We start from the raw sequence: 20,736 nt of genomic DNA, 5'->3' as shown, positions 1-20,736 counted from the left end.
ATTGGCACTGTATGTGGAGTCATACTGTACATAGTACATCAGGCTTTGATTAGAGATGCACTGTATATGGAGTGGTACTGTGCATAGTACATTAGGTTATGATTAGGGATGCATTAGCACGGTGTATGGAGTGGTTCTGTATATAGTACATCAGGATTTGATTAGAGATGCACAGGCACTAAATGTGGAGTGGTACTGTGCATAGCCTAATGTACTATGACTAGAGATGCATTGGCACTGTATGTGGAGTCGTACTGTATATAGTACATCAGGCTATGATTACAGATGCATTGGCACTGTCTGTGGAGTCATACTGTATATAGTGCATCAAGCTATGATTAGAGATGCATTGGCACGGTGTATGGAGTGGTACCATCCTGTAATAACAACTAGAAAAATCTTCATATTTAACACACTCACACTAGAAGTGCTGTAGTGCAGGGTCAGAGACCAGACATCTGATAAAGCATATGACATATCAGTTGACATTTTAGTGGGTTGAATTCTTCAGCAAATCGCAGCCTGTAATGTAATTTGTGTTTGCGCCAGTAATAATAATAATTTTATTCCTATAACACCAACATATTCCGCAACAGAGGGACATTACAGAGGGAACTTGTACAGACTCCAGTGACTCAGCGCAATTTGGTCATCGTTAACTGAACAATGTAAATTATTAGCTATCATGTACATATGTTTTTACTGCAAATGACGTGTAATTTGCTTATTTGCAATGCAAAGCACTGCTAGCTGCATGCTTGTTATTATTACATGCTCATCTAGTTTCTGTGCATCGAATGTATGAATATAATTGAGGATGACCTGCAGTTACTAAATGTGCTGGTGTTGTAGTGTTCACTGTTGACACTAGAGGAAATAGAGGCTGTCTGTAGACTAACATTTCGGATTTTAAACACTTTTTTCAAGCTGTTGTTCTAAAGTATTCTAATTTACTGAGATAATGACTTTTGTGTTTTCATTGGCTGTAAGCCATAATCATCAACATTAACAGAAATAAACACTTGAAATAGATCACTCTGTTTGTAATGACTCTATATAATATGAGTTTCACATTTTGTATTAAAGAGTTGAAATAAATAAACTTTTTGATGATATTCTAATTTAGTGAGAAGCACCTGTACATGTGCTATTCATTTTTTGAACAGATAATTTACGGTCGGACACCTTTTTTATGTCTGCAAAAAACAAACAAGCTGGAGACATAACCAGGTTTGAACCCATTTGGAAACCAAACTTGTACCTCATACATTTCAATGAATGGGTGTGATATGATAACATAGGACACAAGTGCCATACATGTTACATCTTTGTGCTGTCCATTTGAAACACAAACATGTGGATTCTGTATAAAGAGATGGGTCAGAGAGACAAGTGAGCACAAAAAAGCCGGGCAGGGTGCAAGCTTCAGAGAAAGTGCGCAAGTGGGGAGCAAGGCAGGGCAAAAGCCGAAAGAATGTGTAAGTGTGACACCCCAGGGGTCTGGTTGCCACAGTAATAGAGATATTATGTCTGAGAGCAAGTGGGAGGTTTCTCTGGTCAGGATCCCTAAACATGCAACACGGTCCGCCCAGACCTGGGAGGGGAGGAATCTGCCCTTTTAAACTGGGTCTGGGGCGGGATTAGTCAGTTCAGTTCCAGACACAGGGAAAGCAAGAACAGGAGCTCTGTAGGAGCAGTAGCTAAAGACCAGGGGCTGGAGCTGAGCAGAGCTCGCCCTGGACGAAGACACTAAAACCGGACACAGGAGTCCGAGGCTGTGGGGACTGATATACACCCAGCAGCAGAAACCAGCCGGCAGGGGATTCCAGGTCCTCTGGCCATAGAAGCCCGGAGGCTCAGTCACAAAGAAGGGACCAGCGCCGCCATCCAGGAGCGGAGGCTAACAGAAGGCCCCAGGTCACCAGCCATACGGGTGAGCACCACACGGTATACTCAGGGACGTGGGCTACTTGTAACCGCTGACAGCAAGGTAGCCAGGAAGAGTGCAGATTAACGGGGAGGCCTACAACTCCACCTGGCCAGGGGAACTCCTGCTTGCTCGCAGACTGACCAGGCCCCTTATACTAGCCAGTACTCCCGGGAGGGTCTGCCTTGTACCATAAGTAAAGACCCTGAACTGCACCTCACGTCTCTGTGGTTCCTTGCCGCTCCTGCACCATTAGCACTGGGACCCTCACACCATCACTCCCATCATCTTCCACCTTAGCTGCCCTGAGGCAATACTTCTCCCGTGGGGAGTCATCCCATACTCGGCTGCGCAAACAACATCAGCCTCAGCGGTCTGCAGCGCAGCGGCGGTCCCCACTGACCGCAATCCACGGGTGGCGTAGTCGGACACTTATTACAACATTTAGACTGCCACTGGTTTGACCACCCTGGGCACGGACCGGGTCACCGCCACACGGAGACTATAACCCCCAGCATTCTACAACAGGCCCGGTTCCGGGTTCCCCTGCACAACACAGGCCCAGGGGGCGCGTCATAAGCACTAAGCCAGATATAGCGCAAGCTGCAGAAAACATTTGTGAGCACTGAGTCAGGTAAAATGTAAACTGCAGAAATATGTGAGCACTGAGCCAGGTAGGGTGCAAGCTGCAGAAACCTTGTGTGTGCACTGAGCCAAGCAGCATATAAGGTGCAGAAATCATGTGTGAGCACTGAGCCAGGCAACATCTAAGCTGCAGAAATCATGTGTAAGCACTGAGCCAGGCAACATCTAAGCTGCAGAAATCATGTGTGAGCACTGAGCCCAGCAGGGTGAAACTTGCAGAAAACGTATGTGAGCACTGAGCCAAGCAGGGAGTAAGCTGCAGAAAACATATGTGAGCACTGAGCCAAGCAGGGAGTAAGCTGTAAAAAACATATGTGAGCACTGAGCCAAGCAGGGTGAAAGCTGCAGAAAACGTATGTAAGCACTGAGTGAGCCAAGCAGGGAGTAAGATGCAGAAAACGTATGTGAGCACTGAGCCAAGCAGGGAGTAAGTTGCAGAAAACGTATGTGAGCACTGAGTGAGCCAAGCAGGGAGTAAGATGCAGAAAACGTATGTGAGCACTGAGCCAATCAGGGAGTCAGATGCAGAAAACGTATGTGAACACTGAGCCAAGCAGGGAGTAAGCTGCTGGACTCCAATGAAGAAGTAGAACAATCTCAAGGAGGATCACAAGGAAATGGACAGCATATGACTTAAATATAAGTGTCTGAGCAAAGGGTCTGAATACTTATGACCATGTGATATTTCAGTTTTTCTTTTTTAATAAATTTGCAAAAATTTCTACATTTCTGTTTTTTTCAGTCAAGATGGGGTGCAGAGTGTACTTTAATGAGAAAAAAAATGAACTTTTTAGAATTTACCAAATGGCTGCAATGAAACAAAGAGTGAAAAATTTAAAGGTGTCTGAATACTTTCCGTACCCACTGCATGAGAGCACTGAGCCAAGCCGGGTGCAAACTGCAGAAAACATGTGAACACTGAACCAAGCAGGGAGTAAGCTGCAGAAAACATATGTGAGCACTGAGCCAAGCAGGGAGTAAGTTGCGGAAAACATATGTGAGCACTGAGCCAAGCAGGGAGTAAGCTGCGGAAAACATATGTGAGCACTGAGCCAAGCAGCGTGTAAGCTGCAGAAGACCTGTTAGATTGGCAAGTTAGGAAGGGCACAGGCTGTAGAGAGCGTTCTAAATTATAACTATCACACCAAGTCATGCTTCCCATCCTACATGATTAGATTCCATTCCTCCACAATGTCCATCTGTAGGAAGTACAGGGACTGGACGTCTGAAGACTAAAGAATGAATGTCTAGAGAAGACGAGCACTACCATCAGTCAATCACATAAATGTCACCGTCAGACTGAGGGTTTACCCTCTTATTGCCACCGTTGACCCAATTGTGGGGGGACTGAGCTACCATCACCATTTTACACTCCTATGAACCCAGCGTATGGCTAGTCCTTCATTGGAGATCGGTAAATTGGCAATATACTGGAAAACTGAAGGTACTGTAATGTACAAATGATCAAACTATTGCAAGTAAGTCCTCTAGGGAGGCTAAAAGAATGCAATTTTTTTTACTAAAATGCAAAAATAATAAAAAATCCTATCACTCTACTTTTCTCAATCTGAAAAAAATAAATAACTCAATAAATAAACAAATTTGTTCTCGTTGCTAAAAGTACAATCTTTCAAAATATACATACAGTGGTCGCCAAAAGTATTGGCACCCCTGCAATTCTGTCAGATAATACTCAGTTTCTTCCTGAAAATTATTGCAATCACAAATTCTTTGGTATTATTATCTTCATTTAATTTGTCTTCAATGAAAAAACACAAAAAGAATTGTCCTAAAGCCAAATTGGATATAATTCCACACCAAACCTAAAAAGGGGGTGGACAAAAGTATTGGCACTGTTTGAAAAATCATATGATGCTTCTCTAAGTCGTGTAATTAACAGCACCTGTAACTTACCTGTGGCACCTAACAGGTGTTGGCAATAACTAAATCACACTTGCAGCCAGTTAACATGGATTAAAGTTGACTCAACCTCTGTCGTGAGTCCTTGTGTGTACCACATTGAGCATGGAGAAAAGAAAAGACCAAAGAACTGTCTAAGGACTTGAGAAACCAAATTGTGAGGAAGCATGAGCAATCTCAAGGCTACAAGTCCATCTCCAAAGACCTGAATGTTCCTGTGTCTTCCGTGCGCAGTGTCATCAAGAAGTTTAAAGCCCATGGCACTGTGGCTAACCTCCCTAGATGTGAACGGAAAAGAAAAATTGACGAGAGATTTCAACGCAAGATTGTGCGGATGGTGGATAAAGAACCTCGACTAACATCCAAACAAGTTCAAGCTGCCCTGCAGTCCGAGGGTACAACAGTGTCAACCCGTACTATCCGTCGGCGTCTGAATGAAAAGGGACTGTATGGTAGGATACCCAGGAAGACCCCACTTCTTACCCCGAGACATAAAAAAGCCAGACTGGAGTTTGCCAAAACTTACCTGAGAAAGCCTAAAACGTTTTGGAAGAATGTTCTCTGGTCAGATGAGACAAAAGTAGAGCTTTTTGGGAAAAAGCATCAACATGGAGTGTACAGGGAAAAAAAAGAGGCATTCAAAGAAAAGAACACGGTCCCTACAGTCAAACATGGCGGAGGTTCCCTGATGTTTTGGGGTTGCTTTGCTGCCTCTGGCACTGGACTGCTTGACCGTGTGCATGGCATTATGAAGTCTGAAGACTACCAACAAATTTTGCAGCATAATGTAGGGCCCAGTGTGAGAAAGCTGGGTCTCCCTCAGAGGTCATGGGTCTTCCAGCAGGACAATGACCCAAAACACACTTCCAAAAGCACTATAAAATGGTTTGAGAGAAAGCACTGGAGACTTCTAAGGTGGCCAGCAATGAGTCCAGACCTGAATCCCATAGAACACCTGTGGAGAGATCTCAAAATGGCAGTTTGGAGAAGGCACACTTCAAATATCAGGGACCTGGAGCAGTTTGCCAAAGAAGAATGGTCTACAATTCCTGCAGAACATTGTAAGAAACTCATTGATGGTTACCGGAAGCGGTTGTTCGCAGTTATTTTGGCTAAAGGTTGTGCAACCAAGTATTAGGCTGAGGGTGCCAATACTTTTGTCTGGCCCATTTTTGGAGTTATGTGTGAAATGATCAATGATTTGATTTTTGCTTCATTCTCTTTTGTGTTTTATTCCTTGCATGCAAATTAAATGAAGAGAATAATACCAAAGAATTTGTGATTGCAATCATTTTCAGGAAGAAACTGAGTATTATCTGACAGAATTGCAGGGGTGCCAATACTTTTGGCCACCACTGTACATTTTTGTACCAATATTGTAAAACTCCATAATTGCATTTTCTTTCTGTCACCTACGGTAATAAAAAGTGATCAAAAACTCGCATGTACCGCAATAAGCAAAAACAGTCGGCTCATCATGCAAAAATCAAGCCCACAGGACACTGCTATGCCACTCCAGTTTACGGGCTCTGCCTAAGTGACTCCAGCTTGGTTGCACTGCCTATTGGAGTCACAGGTAGTCTGAAATTCACATACTGACCCCGAAGAGGCTCAAGCTTCTACTCTGTTCTTCCTCCATGCTTTACATCGCAGCGTAATTGTCACATGCAGGGGTGGATTAAGAGTAGCAAGGGCCCCGGGCAGTTTAGAAGGCGCAGGACCCCCCCACGCACACGCGCACACCTGATGTATCACATGTCACATGATCCCCTGTGATAGATCATGAGATAGATCACGTGAAATTAATTTGGCACAATATTAATATCTTAATTATAATAATTTTTTTTAGGCAGTGTGCCCACTATGCGTTTTTTAAGCGTTTCCGCAGCGGCAATTCTACTGCAGAAACGCTTAAAAAACGCTTGGTCGAAGGCGTGCCATGTTCCCCAATGATAATCCGCATGTGCTGTGCACATGCTGCGGAAATTTCCGCTGCGGATTATTATTGCGGAAAAATCCACAGCACTACCAACTATTTTGCGGAAGCGCGGCGTTTTCGCCGCCATTGACTTGCATTGGAACGCATGGATACGCATCACTGCATCTGTACATGCAGAATCCATGCGTTTCAATGTGCGGATGGTACCCGGGTTTGGAGAAGAGGAGACTCTCCTCCGGACCCGGGTACCATAGAACCTGTAAAAAACGAATAAAATAAAAAATAAATATTATACTTACCTTCTGATGGCCCCCGGTGTCTTTATCCGATGCGTCCTGGCTTGTCGGCAACTCGCGGTAGACTAAAGGACCTGTGGTGACGTCATTTAGTCATGTGACGGGTCACGCGACCGCTGACGTCGACAGGCCATCAGAAGGTAATTATATATTTATTTTTTATTTTTTACTTTTCTTTTACGGTCACACTATATAAATCCATGCCGGTTGCATGGATTTATATAGTGTGACCAAGTTGTCAAGTACTTTTCCAAGTGATGCTAAAATCGCTTGTCAACCCGCATGCGGAAATGCATGTGAAGAACGCTTCACTTCCGCTTGTCCCTGGCAGGAAAAACGCATGTACAATCCGCATGCGTTTTTTCTGCCAGGGAGATGCAGAAAACGCTCAGGAAAAATCCGGAGCATTTCTGCATCGTGGGCACATAGCCTTACATTAATTGTATGGCTTAATGTTGAGCACACGTAGCCACCTATACACAGCAGGAGGGCGCACGTAGCCATCTATACTCAGCGGGAAGCCGCATAGCGCCATCAATACACAGTGGGAGGCCGCACAGTGCCATCAATACACAGTGGGAGGCCGCACGGTGCCATCTATACACAGCGGAAGGCCGCACGGTGCCATCTATACACAGCGGGAGGCCGCACTGTGCCATCTATACACAGCGGGAGGCCGCACGGTGCCATCTATACACAGTGGGAGGCCGCACGGTGCCATCTATACACAGCGGGAGGCCGCACGGTGCCATCTATACACAGCGGGAGGCCGCACGCAGTCACGCACACACACAAACATATACAGACATATACATATATGTGTGGCGCCCCTGGGGGTTCGGTCGCCACAGGGGTACTGCATCTCTTTAATGAGGTGTGGTATCCCTCCTTCGAGGTAAGGATGGTGCGGCTGACAGGACCCCACCTCCGCATCCAACACTACACTTCTCCCACCTGAGGGGGGCTTATATGCACCAGTGTGCAGCCCCAGCCGGGATAAGAGGAGATGGGGGAACCAAAGATAGGGGGAACCATGTAGTGGGTGAGGGTGGAGGACGCACATTTAGGTTACACTTAATAATTCATATTTAATAAACAGCCATCTTGGGCTTATGGTCTTTTGATTGTGATCTTCATCACTGAACGTGGCTTTCTGTGTGAACCTCCAGTTGATGGGGACACGGTCCTCGTACTCTCGCCTTGAGTTGAGGAGCGGGCAAGAGTTAACGGCTGTCTCTACCCGGTCAAGGTCCCTGCCCAAGAAGGCCTGGAGCGGAGGAATAAAGCTCCACAAGCAAAATGATCCCAGGGGGATGCAGATGGAGCGGTATACGCCACCTGTCCTCACTATGCTGGCCTAGTCAGAGGGACTCCTGCTGCAAAAGGGGTACCGGCCCCTGATATCTGACTCTGTCGCTTCAAGTCTTAGTCGGAGAAGCCCGGAGGCTCAGTGGATCCCACCGGGTAGCGGACGGAGCGGAGTCGCCACCCGTACCCTGGTTCTGTGCATAGTCCAGAGGGAGACCCCGCCTTAGTACAAGCACTACACACGGACAGGAGAGGACCTAGTGGGAAAGTCTAGGAACACTTTGGTGCGGGGTCCTGATCAAAGCATCTGAATTACTCGGAGGTTGTCGACCCCTGGTCCTGGTGGCAGCAGCGCGCCGTGAGGAGCAGGGAGAAGCCTTGCAGCTGTGCATTCTACCGTGAGTAAAGCTTGGAAGACTACCCCTATGGCCTCCGGCTTCTTATTGCAATGCGGCACCGCACCACACCGCACCACATCTTCCACTACAGCTCCCATCCTCCTGTCCCCTCTGGCCTGAGGCCCTGCTCTGCCTGTGGGGAGTAGTTCCATCTACTGCTGCCACTACATCCCGCCTCAGAGGACTGAGCGCAGCGCTGGTGGGGAGTCACCAGGCACCACAGGTGGTGTAGTCTATACCACCACTCGATAAACACCAATCCTGAAAGCCCATTACATCCCTTTTAGTGTGACGGCCCTGGGCACGGAACGGGTCCAGGCCACGGCTACAAACCACCAAACATCCGACCTGGCTCCGAGTACCCCCATCTCCCAGGGAAGGGCTGCGAGTGTCACACAACTGGCGTAGTCGGCAGGATTGCGTGCCCGCAGCAACGGAAGAGGATTGCCCATTGCTACCGGGTACTGTGCGCCTTTTACCTTAGACTGTCATTTTCCACATAAAATGGTGCCTGCCCAAGAAGAACGGACTCCATAATGTGTAGAAAGGATGGCGTTCAAGTACCTCCTATCGTGGGCCTAGCTACCCCATGGCGCCAAAAGAGCAAACCGCCCCTTCCATTAGAGACTGTCCGCGGGGTAGTGCCCGTCAAGGCGGATGGGATGTCCAGGGGAGGGTCTGCCAGCTCACTGCCCTGGAGCCACCCCGAAAAGAGGAGGGAACGAGGAAAACCACAAGGTGCGGCCATAACAGTTCGAGACTTACCATCCTCAGGAGCAGACATGGACACTGCTGAGGGAAGTCTACCGGAGCCTTCCGAACCCGGCCCAGGTCCATCTCCCGTCGGCGAGGAGGGTGGCATGTCCCTGACCCCGGGAGATATTGAGTTTCTCCGCAAGGAAACCTCGGACCTTGCCCGAAGGGTAGCTGAGGCCCAGCATGCAGCGTCCGTCGCGTGGCAGGAAGAAATGCTGCAGCGGATCTGGACCCGCCGCCAAGGAGCAGCAACTTGGGAGGAAGAAGCAACAGAGGTCGCGTGCAGCCCAGGATCGGGTGAGTGTGATACCCCGTCCCGGCTGCTGAGCCCACTGTGCCCCTCCTGGATCTGATGACGGAGTACCTGCTACCTGGCACAGTAACCTGGGAGCAGGTTTTTGCCCCGGAGCTGGAAGCTTCCGCCATAGCCGGAGGCCTGCATTGCCTCCCGCCTCCCGTCTCGGAGGAACCTGTGTCTGCTGGGGAATCCACCGACCCCAACCCCGACTGGTCCGCACTCCCTGAGGACCTGCAGCAGCCCCTGCTGTCACTGCTGCCCGCACCTCCAGTTACCTGGCCGGCAGCTGAAGAGTTGGCCTGGGACAACCAGGGGGGGGACCTGACGGGCTTCCCCCGGGAGACCCGGGCTGAAGCGCGGAGGAGGAGCGAGCTGTGTCGGCAGAAAATCCTCCAGCTAGACCGGTAGCAACGGCAGAGGGAGGTTCGCTGCGAGCGCCTGGAAGTGTGCGCCAAGGCAGCAAAAAAATCCAGGGCCCGCCAGGAGGAGCCAGCCTGTCCAAGCCCCCGTGAGGAAGGGCAAGTTGTTCGCTTCCACCACGAGGCAGGATGGGGCTTCATTAGGAGTCCCCAGTTTGAGCAAGTCATCTTTGTCAGCCGAAGGGACGTCGAGCCGCGGCTGAAGAAGGGACACCCTGGCCGGAACCTCTTCCCGGGTGACTTTGTATCGTACACCCGCCACCACGGGGTGCGGGGGTGGTACACCCTGGATGTTCATAAAGTGCCCCCTCGCGCTCGGCAGTGGAAGATCGGTCAGCCTCCGTTGGGAGGAATGAGCCTTTTCCCCGGTGGGGACCTATGGAGTAAGCGGCCCTGGCGGCTGTAACCTTTTTGCAGTTACTATGTTATTATGTTTCAAGTTAACCCCATATTTTCCTCCCGGATTATAGAGACATTCGTCCCTGCGGACTTGCAGTAGACAAACTCTTCTATTGTATATAGTTTGCATCTCTTTAGGTGCTCCCTATTGGTTTTATGCCAAACCGCGTCTACTTCTACCTCAGACCTCGGAAGAAAAACCTGTCTGGCGTGGCTCTCCTGGAGGTCCAACTCGGGATCTTCATGCCCTGCAGCCACCCCAGGGCCTACATTGAGGGTTTGGGACAGGTCCCTCGCGCTTCTGAACTGACCTTTTCATACCGCACTTTAATCAGTCTGTCTATATGCATAATGTCTCTGTGATGTTTTTATATGTTTTTATACTTTTGTACTATTTAAAAATTTGTAACGTTTAAGAAAAAAATGCCTCCCATAATGGGAAGATTGTTCAATTGTTATACAAAAATATAAAAAGTTTGTACTAGGTTTTGTTCTCTTTGCAGCCCGTGGACGTGCTGTGTTTCACCAGGGGGGAATGTGGCGCCCCTGGGGGTTCGGTCGCCACAGGGGTACTGCATCTCTTTAATGAGGTGTGGTATGCCTCCTTCGAGGTAAGGATGGTGCGGCTGACAGGACCCCACCTCCGCATCCAACACTACACCTCTCCCACCTGAGGGGGGCTTATATGCACCAGTGTGCAGCGCCAGCCGTGATAAGAGGAGAAGGGGGAACCAAAGATAGGGGGAACCATGTAGTGGGTGAGGGTGGAGGTTACACTTAATAATTCATATTTAATAAACAGCCATCTTGGGCTTATGGTCTTTTGATTGTGATCTTCATCACTGAACGTGGCTTTCTGTGTGAACCTGCAGTTGATGGGGACACAGTCCTCATACTCTGGCCTTGAGTCGAGGAGCGGGCAAGAGTTAACGGTTGTCTCTACCCGGTCAAGGTCCCTGCCCAAGAAGGCCTGGAGCGGAGGAATAAAGCTCCACAAGCAAAAGGATCCCAGGGGGATGCAGACGGAGCAGTATACGCCACCTGTCCTCACTATTCTGGCCTAGCCAGAGGGACTCCTGCTGCAAAAGGGGTACCGGCCCCTGATATCTGACTCTGTCACTTCAAGTCTTAGTCGGAGAAGCCCAGAGGCTCAGTGGATCCCACCGGGTAGCGGAACGAGCGGAGTCGCCACCCGTACCCTGGTTCTGTGCATAGTCCAGAGGGAGACCCGGCCTTAGTACAAGCACTACACATGGACAGGAGAGGACCTAGTGGGAAAGTCTAGGAACACTCTGGTGCGGGGTCCTGATCAAAGCATCTGAATTACTCGGAGGTTGTCGACCCCCGGTCCTGGTGGCCGCAGCATGCCGTGAGGAGCAGGGAGAAGCCTTGCAGCTGTGCATTCTACCGTGAGTAAAGCTTGGAAGACTACCCCTATGGCCTCCGGCTTCTTATTGCAACGTGGCACCGCACCACATCTTCCCATCTTCCACTACAGCTCCCATCCTCCTGTCCCCTCTTCCCTGAGGCCCTGCTCCGCCTGTGGGGAGTAGTTCCATCTTCTGCTGCCACTACATCCCGCCTCAGAGGACTGAGCGCAGCGCTGGTGGGGAGTCACCAGGCACCACAGCTGGCGTAGTCTATACCACCACTCGATAAACACCAACCCTGAAAGCCCATTACATCCCTTTTAGTGTGACGGCCCTGGGCACAGAATGGGTCCAGGCCACGGCTACAACCCACCAAACATCCGACCCGGCTCCGAGTACCCCCATCTCCCAGGGAAGGACTGCGAGCGTCACACACATGCATAAACACAGTTGAAGCACAAAAATACATATAAACAGAAATCACACAATGATATCTGCCTGCACACACATACACACACACACACACTCTCTCACACTCACACACACACACACTCACCATCCCCCGGCTCGGCTCCCGTCTTCAGCTCCTCTCCAGTGCAGCGAGCACTGCGTGACGTCACACTAGCAGACACGGCCGCGCACAGGGCCGTGTCTCCTAGCTGTGACGCGGCCGGGCCAGCACACAGGGAAGTTAACAGGTGCAGTGCTGGCCTGGCGGAAGAAGAAGTTGTGGCCGTGCGCTGCTGCTGGGGGCTATGAGGGCAATCTGGCCATGGGGCCCCGGGCGGTAGCCCAGATTGCCCTCATTATAATGTGAATATGGTCACATGGACAGTAACTTGAGTTAAAAAATAGCCTGTTTATCTGGAAGGAAACCTAACTCCATGAGGAAACACCAGGGACCTCAATGGGGACTACAGCTGTGGAAACGGCACAAGTTAACATAGTTGAAATCGCATTATCCTCACTTGTCTTTTTTTTTTTTTTCCAGATGAAAAAAGCCACGTGAGGAAGTGCTTTTGCTTCCTCATCTACTTGGTGATGGTGTTCATGGCGTCCTTCTGTTGGTGAGTTAATTTCTGACACCTGAGCTGAAAAGTGATTTTCTTAAAGGAATAGACCATGCAAACATGATATGGTAGTAAGTGGGCGGAGCATGATTCATGAATGTAAAAAAACTATTCCTATGTGATGCTCCGCCCCCTTCATCCCTGCACCAGGCAATACACAGTATCTGGTTTGCCTACAGTGTTCTTTTAACTCTTTTAATTCTGCTGTACTATTTCTCGCTGTTATCAACCAGTTTAGTTGAGCATGACTTTAAGACAATTTCTTGATACTGACCATTATTGGTAGATTGTATTTTCCTATTCTGCAGCTATTGCTCTCTGTTATCAGACATTTGAAGCTGACTGCACGTTGTTGTTTTTCAGGATCAACTTGAAAAGGAACAGGTGGCATTCTGAATTAACCATCTGCGATCCTCAGTGAGTAATTGCCAACATCCCATAAAACATCTTCTCTACCAATAAAATATTGAATATAATTTAACGCTCTGTTTTCTACACATAGGACCAGGACCCAAACCTTTGTCAATGCCTCCAGGCTGGACCACCTGTTTAACATTTCTCTCGCAAGGTACAAAATATGAAGCAAAGAGGAAATCTCTAACAATTCTAATATCTAAACAATATGAAAAATCTTCCCTCCATAAACAATGTCCGTCTTCTTTTCTAGAATTTACGGAAAATTAATTTCTAACTTAATACATATATTTCCTATTTTTTCCCAGAATGCTTTATGAAAAGCCGAATGTCTTAAAGCCTCCGTAAGTCTATTGAGTTCTTATGTACTGATCCAGAATATAGTGTAGTATACTCCAGAGCTGCATTCACTATTCTGCTGGTGCAGTCACTGGGAACATACATTACATTACTTACCCTGTACTGATCCTGAGTTACATCCTGTATTATACTCCAGAGCTGCACTCACTATTCTGCTGGTGCAGTCACTGTGTACGTACATTACTTACCCTGTACTGATCCTGAGTTACATCCTGTATTACACCACAAAGCTGCACTCACTATTCTGTTGGTGCAGTCACTGTGCACATACATTACTTATCCTGTACTGATCCTGAGTTACATCCTGTATTATACTCCAGAGCTGCATTCACTATTCTGCTGGTGCAGTCAATGTGCACATACATTACATTACTTACCCTGTACTGATCCTGAGTTACATCCTGTATTATACTCCAGAGCTGCACTCACTATTTGTCATGGGTGTGTCAGAGGTGACAGACAGTTGCCCTGCAGTTGGTTGCAGGAGATCTCTACGTTTGGCATTACAGACCTCTTCTCAGAGGCTGTCTGTAGGACCCAGAGGCTACCTCCCGCTGGCTAACTAACACCCTGCCTGGGTGTATAAATACATGCTGTGTTTCAGAGGGAGGTGCTGACGATATTCATTATTACTTGTGAAGGCTTTAGCAAGAGCAGTACCTCATCCTCTCTGCAGCTGAGGACATGCGCGCATTTGTCTGGATTCGTCTAAAGCTAAGCAATTTCCCCCTGTTTGACCACCCTTGTTGTCTATAGTGTTTAGTGAAGATCGACTAGTGCTCATCTCCTCCCTTCCCTAGCCTTAGCCATACGCCAGGGAAAGACAAGGCGAGGCACACGTGCGGATATTGGTGAAGAGCCAATACAGGGACGTTAGGGGAAACAGGGTGACGCTAGATCAAGCTAGGAGGTCTCCACTTTCCCCCTTTCCCTAGAGTCTGGGCTCCCTTTCCCTCTTCCCTTTGTGTTGCACTAAATCTTTCCCACACCTTACATTACATTATCGCCGGCCGAGCACATTTTGAAAAGGAAAAAAAAATAAAACTGACACTTTGTTTTTTTTTCCCCCTCTGTGTGTTTTGGGCTTGGACTTTTTTTTCTTTTCTCCCTTGGTATGGGTACTGTTGCAGAGCTCGCAGAGCAGTTCTGCTGTCTGTCTTTGGAGGTGAATGACCTCCGCTGGGAGGTTCAGCAGCAACATCAGCGGCTACAAGTCGCTAATGTGGGGGCTCTGCAGGTAGGCCTGCCCAGCCTAAACCCAAGGTTGCCCTCCCGGACAGGTTTTCAGGACATAGGGACAAGTTTTTTCTATTCAAGGAGGCCTGCAAACTGTATTTTAAACTTCGTCCTTACTCCTCTGGAAATGAGGAGCAACGGGTTGGTATTGTGATCTCTCTATTGCAGGGAGATCCTCAGTCGTGGGCGTTTTCTTTACCGCAGGACTCGGTTTGTCTTCAGTCTGTAGAGGTTTTTTTGGGGGCCCTGGCCCTTGTCTATGATGACCCTGACCGAGTCTCCTTGGCTGAGTCTAGGCTATGTCGCCTTCAGCTGGGGAATCGGTCAGTGGAGACGTACAGTTCGGAATTCCTTAGATGGGAACTTATTGGTGACGACGCAATCTACACATTTTGCAAGATGATCACGTCTTTACAAACATCTTAAAAGACGGAGTGAGAATAGTATCAAGGAAAGCAAAAACGCTAGGAAATGTATTATCACCTAGTTTGCATGTTAACTATCACAAAAAACCCACATCTCAAACATGGTTGTCATTAAAGGGTTATTTTAAGTGTGGACAAACTTCGTGCAAAACCTGCACAGTGTCGTTTAAAACCAATCATTTTTACAATTACGATCAGAGTGAAAATTCAGTATAAAAAGCTTCTTAAACTACGTGATCACTATTGCAGTTTATGTTGCGGAATGCACATTCTGTAACCTCAAATATGTTGGTTCAATTATCCATAAGCTCAAATTTAGAATCAGGGAGCACCTTTATGACATTGGAGAGCCCACAGATAGGAACATCTCTAATATCTCAAAACATTTTGTGGAATGTCATAATCGCAGTAAAAATGGTCTGCGTGTTTATGCGACAGAACAAATACCGAAACATGTTAGAGGCGGTAGTCATACTGATACGGTCCGCAACAAAGAAGTGACGCGCCCCCAAGGCAATGGGGTACCTCGGCAGCCGGGCCACTGGCTGCTGGTAGGGGATATCACGGTGGTTGGCCCGGTTCTAGGCCCAGGGCGGTCAACAAAAAGGGAATTATTTATAGGGGATTTGTAAAGTGTTCGTGACGCCACCTGTGGAATGAGGCTAAAGGGAGCCGCCGCTGCGGAGAAGTCCTCTGAGGCAGATGTTAGGGTAGCTTATGATGGAACGGCTCCCCACAGGTGGAGCGAGCCTCAGGGCAGCGTGGGGAAATGGATGGTTGTACGGGTGAAAGACGGCCAGGACGGTTCAGGGAGAAATGACAGACACTCATACGGGGGTTCGCTTCGGTACTTTTACTGGTGTAGATGCAGGTATGGTCCAGGGTACTTGGTACGAAGGGTGCACTTCTGGACTCTCCCCAGTGAGCGGGTATAGGGCCTCCTGATCCGCTGCTTTCACTTGCTAAGCTTCTGACCTGCCTGGAGCTAGGCCTGGCTTTATTACTGTCTCTTTCTCTCTCTCTCTCTTGCACCTGCTGACCTGGTGGTAGGGCCTTCTCTTGGAGATCACTCTCCCTGGACACAGGGGCCTCCGTGACTCCTAGCCCTGGTACAGTAGTCAGCGTTGGTCGACCTGGGACTTGTAGTCCTCCAGGTATCCGGTGGTCCCTACTGGGTATAAAGGGACCCTGTAGGCGCGAACTCGGTGTCCGGTGTATAGTTCGGGGTGAGCCTGGTACGCCCCTTTCCCCCCTCAACTCCTCTCTCCTTTCCTCCTTGCCGTCGGCCACACTCGGGGCCCTCACTACTCAGCAGCAGACAAGCTGCGTCTTCACTGGTCTAAGTGCCAGCACACTCTCAGACTAAACACTGCACTGAGCTGCCTGGCTCCACCCTCCATATTTATATCCCTATCAGGGCTCCCTATGGTGGTCTGAGGTGGTAGGGTGGAGGTGTGTGAATGTGTGAGGATCTCTTGTGGAGAAGTCCATCCATACACCCTACTGGGTTCTGTGGCACCTGTGCACAGCAGGGTGCCACATTCCCCCCTAGTACAATTCAGTACTCCTGGACTGAAGCATTTTGTAACAGGTTACAAAAATAATAACAATTATAATAACATTAATTAAGTTACAGTAAGTCCTGTAACCTGGTGTCCATTTCACCGATGAAAGAACATGAGGGACCCGCCTGAAAACCTTCAACGTAGGCCCTGGCTACGGGGCATAGGTGATCCAGGTGCTGGACCACATCTTCCGGGGGCACTTTTGATGAGTGCAACTATTTACAAATAAAGTTTTTGGCTGCTCACAGTCCTCAGCCTACGTGTCTTTATACCCTTACGGGTAACTAAATAAACACATATATTTAATTTCAGTTTACACGATAAACAATAGTAGGCAATACCCAACTGGGTACCTATTTACACTGCAGGTATTTCTAACTTATTCCTTGTACCTGGCAGGGACCTGGCCTTTTGTACTGCGTGTTGAACTACGTAGTACTGGGGTGTTGTTGATGTTTGTGTTTGCACTGTCTGCTACCCTATCAGATCTGTATGGGCAAATTGTAGAACTGTCTTAACTTCTCGATGGGACTGGCAAGTACACTGGTTACTGGGTCTACTGCCTCTGCTTCTACCGGTGATCCTTCTTCCGGGGATTCTTCCTGAGCAGGCTCTTCTGGGGCACTTACAGGTCTTACTTGCAGTGGAGGGTCTTCTGGCTGTTGGTAGAAGTGCATCACAGGTATTATTACGGCTCCATCCAGTTGAGGCCAATCTGCCGGGAAATCTCCTAAGACAGTATGGAGTACATCTTCTTTGGGTTCTTCAGTCACTATAAGAGGTACTTCTTCCCGTGGCTTCAATAGACCTGGGCACAACTTCAAGTGGTCTCTTGAGACTGTTACAGCTGTCTTACCTCCATCTTTACTGATTTGACAGGTTTTTCTATTGTCGAACCTGGAATCCAACACAGTGTAAGGCTCTCTTTCCCACTGGTCGTCAAGCTTGTGGTTTCTTCTCTTTCGCTTCAGCACAACTTCTCCAGGTGTTAAGGGTTCTGTGGATGCACTCTTGTTGTACTGTGCTTCCTGCTTATCTCTCACCTTATTTAGACTGTCTTCGACACAGGCCTGTACTCTCTTGTACTGCTCCTGTCGGGTCGTATCCCAGTCTTCAGTGGACATATCTGCTTCTGGCTCTACCACTCCAAGCTCCAGGTGCATGGGCAACTTTCCGGGTCTTGCTCTCATGAGGTACGCTGGAGTACAATTGGTGGAACTCACAGGTATATGATTGTACAGATCTACCAGGTCAGGTAGTCTGTCTGGCCACTGATTCATTTCTTCTAGAGGTAAGGTCTTCAGCAGGTCTATGATGATATTGTTCATCTTTTCAGATAGACCATTGGTTTGAGGGTGGTACGGCGTAGTCCGAATCTTCTTGCACCCGTACATATGGCAAAACTCTTTGAACAGCTCGGCTTCAAAGGCAGGGCCTTGATCCGTCAGCACCTTATCCGGGTATCCATGGGGCCTGCAAAAGTATGCTTGAAACGTCCTTGCTGCAGTTTCTGCCGTCAGATCCTTGACGGGGGCTACCACCAGGAACCGGGAGTAGTGATCCACCATGGTCAGTGCATAGGAGTAGCCTGACCTGCTGGGTGACAGCTTGACGTGATCCAGAGCGACGATCTCCAGGGGCTGGGTTATCTTGATGGACTGCAAGGGTGCTTTCTGGCTGCTGTAGTCTTTTCTTCTGAGGCTACAGGGTCCACAATCCCGGCACCACCTCTCTATGGAACTCCGCATTCCAACCCAATAAAACCGACTCTTCAGGAGGGTTTCCAGCTTCTTCCAGCCAAAGTGCCCTGCTTGATCGTGGTAGGCCTCCAACACTATCTGGATGTCTGTCCTAAGCACTACGATCTGCCATACCATCTCATGGGTCCTGGGGTTAACATACCTTCGGCACAGCTTCTCTCTATAGATGAACAGCCGGCTTCTCTCATTCCACAGTTGCTTGGCTTGTGGAGAAGCGTCCTTCTCCAGGGAGGAACCTTCCTGGGTTATCAGTTCCTTGATACGGCTGACAACCGGGTCGCTGTCCTGGGTCTCCTTCCAACTGTGATGAGGTAAAGGGTTTAGTGTCTTACCACGATACCTCCTGGAGGTGCGCTGCTCGTGGACCATCCCATTTCTGTGGAAGGCAGGTAGCTCAATCTCCTTCAGGTCATCCACTTCTTCTTCAGTGTCCGACTGGTGAGGCATTCTGGATAGGGCATCAGCGTTGGCGTTCTTGTGGCCGGCCCGGTACTTGATGGTGAACTGATAGTTTGACAGTCGGGCCATCCAACGCTGTTCCATGGCTCCTAACTTGGCTGTCTCTAGATGTGTCAAGGGGTTGTTGTCAGTATAGGCCGTTGTGGTGCCCCTGAGGGTTCAGTCGCCACAGGGGTACTGCACCTCAGCTTGAGTTGTGGTATCTCCTCTTCCAGGTAAGGATGGAGCATCTCTCAGGACCCTACTTCACCACTCAACACTACACCACTCCTGTCCTGTAGGGGGCCTAAATGCACCAGGGTGCTGCCCCGGCCCGGGATAGAGGAGATGGGGGGGGGACCAAAGATAGGGGGAACCATGTAGTGGGTGAGGGTGGAGGACACACTTTTAGGAAACACTTATTCATTCATATTTAATCTACGGCCATCTTAAGTTCAAGGTCTTTGATTGTGATCTTTGTCTGTGATTGTGGTCTTCGTCTCTGATTGTGGTCATCCGCCAGAGTCCAGCAAAAGGCCGCAGCCGACTGAAGATACACGGTCCTCGTTCTCTGGCCTTGAGACGAGGAGCTGGTCAGAGTTAACCACTGTCTCTACCCGGTCAAGGTCCTTACCTAAGAAGGCCTGGAGGGGAGCAGAGGAGATAGGCTCCACAGGCAAAAGGATCCCTGGGGGATACGGACGGAGCGGAGTCGCCACCTGTATTCTTTACTCTGGCCTAGTCAGAGGGATTCCTGCTGCAAGAGGGGTGACCGGCCCCCGACATCTGACTTTGTCACTTCAAGTCTCAGTCAGAAAAGCCCGGAGGCTTAGTGGATCCCAGAGGGATACGGACGGAGCGGCCTACGCCACCTGTATCTCTTAAACTGCATTTATCCAGTGGGACCTGGCTTTACACTACGTTCGAACCACACACAGTCAGGAGAAGACTTAGTGGGAGAACTTACCAAGGAGAGGAACACACACCAGAGGGATCTCGACAGGTGCTCCTGATCTACCTGAGAAGTGCTGAACCCCCTTCCCGGTGGCCGCAGTACGCCGTGTGTAGCAGAGAGAAGCTTTGCGGCTGAAAGTTCATCCCAAGTGAGTAAAGACCCGGATGACTTCATACACCGTCTCAGCTCGTTATTTCCTGCGCGGCACTGCACCCACCATTCCTCCTCACACTGCCCTGAGGCCCGCTCCACCTTTGGGGAGCCGTCCCATCTTAGCTGCCCGTAACACCGGCCTCAGTGGACTGAAGCAGCGCTGGTACCCATCACCGGAAACCGCAGGTGGCGTAGTCGGAAAATACCACTCTTACTTGAAAGCCCATTATTTTTATGTGACAGCCCTGGGCACGGAACTTGTCCAGGCCACGACTGCATCCCCCCTCGACCCCTACACCGACCCGGCTCGAGTAACCCCATTTCCCAGGGAGGGCTATGAGCGTCACACACCGTGAACTTAGTGGAGGCCAGGTAGTGCTTGAATTGTTGAGTGATGGCCCAGACCAAGGCCAGGAGCTCCAACTTGAAGGAGCTATAGTTTTCTGGATTCCTCTCAGTAGGACGGAGCTTCCTGCTGGCATAGGCAATTGTGGCGCCCCTGAGGGTTCGCCCGCCACAGGAATGCTGCACTTCTTCAATGGAATGTGGTGTTCCTCCTCTGAGGTAAGGCCGGTGTGATGGTAGTTACCTAACCTTTTGCATCCAACACCACATTTCCACCAGAGGGAGCTAGTATGCACTAGGTGCTGCTCCCCTGGTTACAGGGAGACTGGGGAACACAAAG

General features: G+C 49.2%; 1 protein-coding gene across 2 annotated transcripts in view; it reads left to right on the top strand.

Annotated features, from left to right (window-relative positions):
• The window catches only part of LOC141154537 (histo-blood group ABO system transferase-like), a 321,283-nt gene that overhangs the window by 181,701 nt on the left and 118,846 nt on the right, over positions 1-20,736 (top strand). For both annotated transcript variants that reach the window (XM_073640603.1, XM_073640602.1), the window contains exons 2-5: positions 12,667-12,742; positions 13,109-13,162; positions 13,248-13,313; positions 13,468-13,503. In XM_073640603.1, coding sequence (XP_073496704.1) covers positions 12,667-12,742; positions 13,109-13,162; positions 13,248-13,313; positions 13,468-13,503 — 232 coding nt within the window. The remainder of the gene's footprint in view (positions 1-12,666; positions 12,743-13,108; positions 13,163-13,247; positions 13,314-13,467; positions 13,504-20,736) is intronic.

This window comes from Phyllobates terribilis, unplaced genomic scaffold (genome assembly GCF_046119375.1).
Source record: "Phyllobates terribilis strain yellow unplaced genomic scaffold, ASM4611937v1 Scaffold_7__3_contigs__length_470593459, whole genome shotgun sequence".
NCBI classification, from domain to species: domain Eukaryota; kingdom Metazoa; phylum Chordata; class Amphibia; order Anura; family Dendrobatidae; genus Phyllobates; species Phyllobates terribilis.
Note: the sequence above shows the minus strand (reverse complement) of the source record. Positions and strands in the feature narration are given on the sequence as shown.